Raw genomic sequence first — 2,337 nt, 5'->3', positions numbered from 1 at the left:
CTCTCACTTTTTATTTTGACATACTGATATTTCCATAAACTTCTAAGTAGAAGATATGCTGTTTAATAAAAGCCATTTCATATATACAATATACAGAAATTATTTAAAAAGTCTGTTCATATAATGGAGTCTTTGGGTACTAACACAAAATTAAGATGCAAATAATTGACAAGAAATGAAACTATCACTAAACCAAGGTACACAGGAACTGCACTTCATTTCAAAAAAAAAAATCTCAATTTTACTGTGTTAGAAGAATAAAGTACATTTGTCATAGTATACATTATCATATTCCCTTAAAGCAGGAATTAAAGGTTTTAAATTAAAAAGTGTTCAGGATTACTTGTCTGTACATTCAGGAACTATCATCATATCACTGGTTACACACAATTCTCTCATCATGCAAAAAAATCTCAGTTGTTTTCTAAGGTCTAATTAAGTCAAAGAATAAACTAGCAATAGCAATTTAATTAGCAAGCTCTAAATCAGAGAGGTGTAGAGATTCTGCAGTTCAACTGTATTTCCTGTCTATAGTACTGCTGCTATTCAATCTATTTTCTCCATGTATTAGAAGAAAAAATAGGAATTGATAGTCAAAATAAGATTTTCATGGTTGCAGCAAATGATAAATACGTGAGAGAAGGAAGCGTTCCTAAAGTGATGACAATCTTTATGATCCTTTATAAAAGGTAAAGGATTGTGTGATGTGGAAAGGAATAAGAAACAAAGGCAGGTGGTTAAAACAGGCAGATGAAGAGAATGCCGAGACTGTATTAGAATTATGTTTAAAAACTGATCTGAAGTCTGCCCATCGAGTGTACAAAAAAGAGCAGACATTAGTGCAAGTTTAACCTGATAATTTATTTGTGAAAAAAGCTAGTTTTGGTGAGAAAAAGTTCAATCCTTTCCTTGTAAACATAAAGAAACTCAAAAAGAATTTTAAAGGTAGTAGTAGGCCAAAAAATGCAACAGTAACTCTTATAATCCTTTTCAGTTAAACAAATTAAGTTGAAGATGTGCTAAAACACTTTTCAGACTATTTTATCAGCCTATATAATGTTGTTCCAATTGGATTATGATTAAAAAATAAAAAGTTTATAAGAGCTATCACATCTAGAAGTGAATAAATTAGATCCCCATCCCCCAAACCCAAGATATTGTTTAACCTCTAAAGCATAAAAAGCTATATAGTATCTTATACAAATTAACCAGTGTTCTTACAAAAGTAATGAAGTTTTGGACTGATATTATGCTGTATTTGTTGTGAAGTACTAGGCACAAGAATATATGTATCAATTAGGCATTTTCAGTCTAATAAATCTCTAAAGTTATTTAATTCTTGGCAACATATAATAACTGGTATGTATTTTGGTACTTAAGTCATGAATTGTAGAGAACAAGAAGCAGTGTATTATAGTAACAGGATTTGTATCTGACAATTACAGTGCTGAACAAATCTCTTCTATGAACTCTGCGATTTGTTTTGCAGTTGGTCACTTGTAGTAGATCCTGCAAAGATAAATGAAAGTCAACATAATTTGTTGTATACTGCCAACCTTAGAACTACCTGAGCTAAAGTTTCCTTCCATTACCATAATGATAAACAAATATAAAGAGCTAAACAACAAATAAGGCACATTTCATGTCGGTAGATTAGTATTATATGAAAGAATCTGCATACCTCCCTAAACAGTCTAAAGAGCAGAACAGGAGTGTCTGCTTGGTGACAGGACAGATAGATTTCAGACTGAACATTTCTGTGAATAAATCATAGGTGGATAGCTGAGTTTATTACAACTCAAATATGCAAAGCTATAAAAAGATCTGAATTTATATGAAAATTATAAAATATTTTCTCAGAATCTAAACATGCCACTTTTCTCTTTATAAAAATGGACAGGAGTTGGGGGAGAGGGAGGAGAATGACAATGCTCAAAAAATAATGGGTACCATGGAACCTGGAGATTTTAAAAGCTGGTAATATTTTTTTAAGAAACCAAAGATGGTAGAGGATAAATAAAGAACTTTCTTTCTATGCCTTATCATGTAGTATTTTCTATTCTTGTGAATTTTATGAAGCTAAGTAGAATATACTCGTACTTCACCTCTACCAAAGAAAAATCAGACACCGAGCTAACATAAATTTTAATCATTATCTTTAAACAAAAAAACATATTTTATGTACTAGATGTGTGAAATTTAATGTCTTACAGGTAGAGATAGACAAAAGGCCAGAGTTATTTTTCAAGAGCCATGGCTTAAAAAAAAACCTCTTTAACCTTTGGAACAGTAGTGCTGGTGCAAATTTTCAGTGGCAAATTAAGGGTATTCCCAGAG

The 2,337-nt window shown here is 31.3% G+C and overlaps 1 protein-coding gene across 2 annotated transcripts in view; it reads right to left on the bottom strand.

The window, feature by feature from the left end:
- Nucleotides 1–214: 214 nt before the first annotated feature.
- The window catches only part of PPP1R2 (protein phosphatase 1 regulatory inhibitor subunit 2), a 22,742-nt gene continuing 20,619 nt past the window's right edge, over nt 215–2,337 (bottom strand). For both annotated transcript variants that reach the window (XM_011381220.2, XM_011381228.2), the window contains exon 6: nt 215–1,509. In XM_011381220.2, the coding sequence (XP_011379522.1) occupies nt 1,463–1,509 (47 nt within the window). In that variant the 3' untranslated portion in view covers nt 215–1,462. The remainder of the gene's footprint in view (nt 1,510–2,337) is intronic.

Source organism: Pteropus vampyrus, unplaced genomic scaffold (genome assembly GCF_000151845.1).
Source record: "Pteropus vampyrus isolate Shadow unplaced genomic scaffold, Pvam_2.0 Scaffold14, whole genome shotgun sequence".
In the NCBI taxonomy this organism is placed as follows: domain Eukaryota; kingdom Metazoa; phylum Chordata; class Mammalia; order Chiroptera; family Pteropodidae; genus Pteropus; species Pteropus vampyrus.
This window is presented reverse-complemented; position numbering and strand designations above follow the sequence as displayed.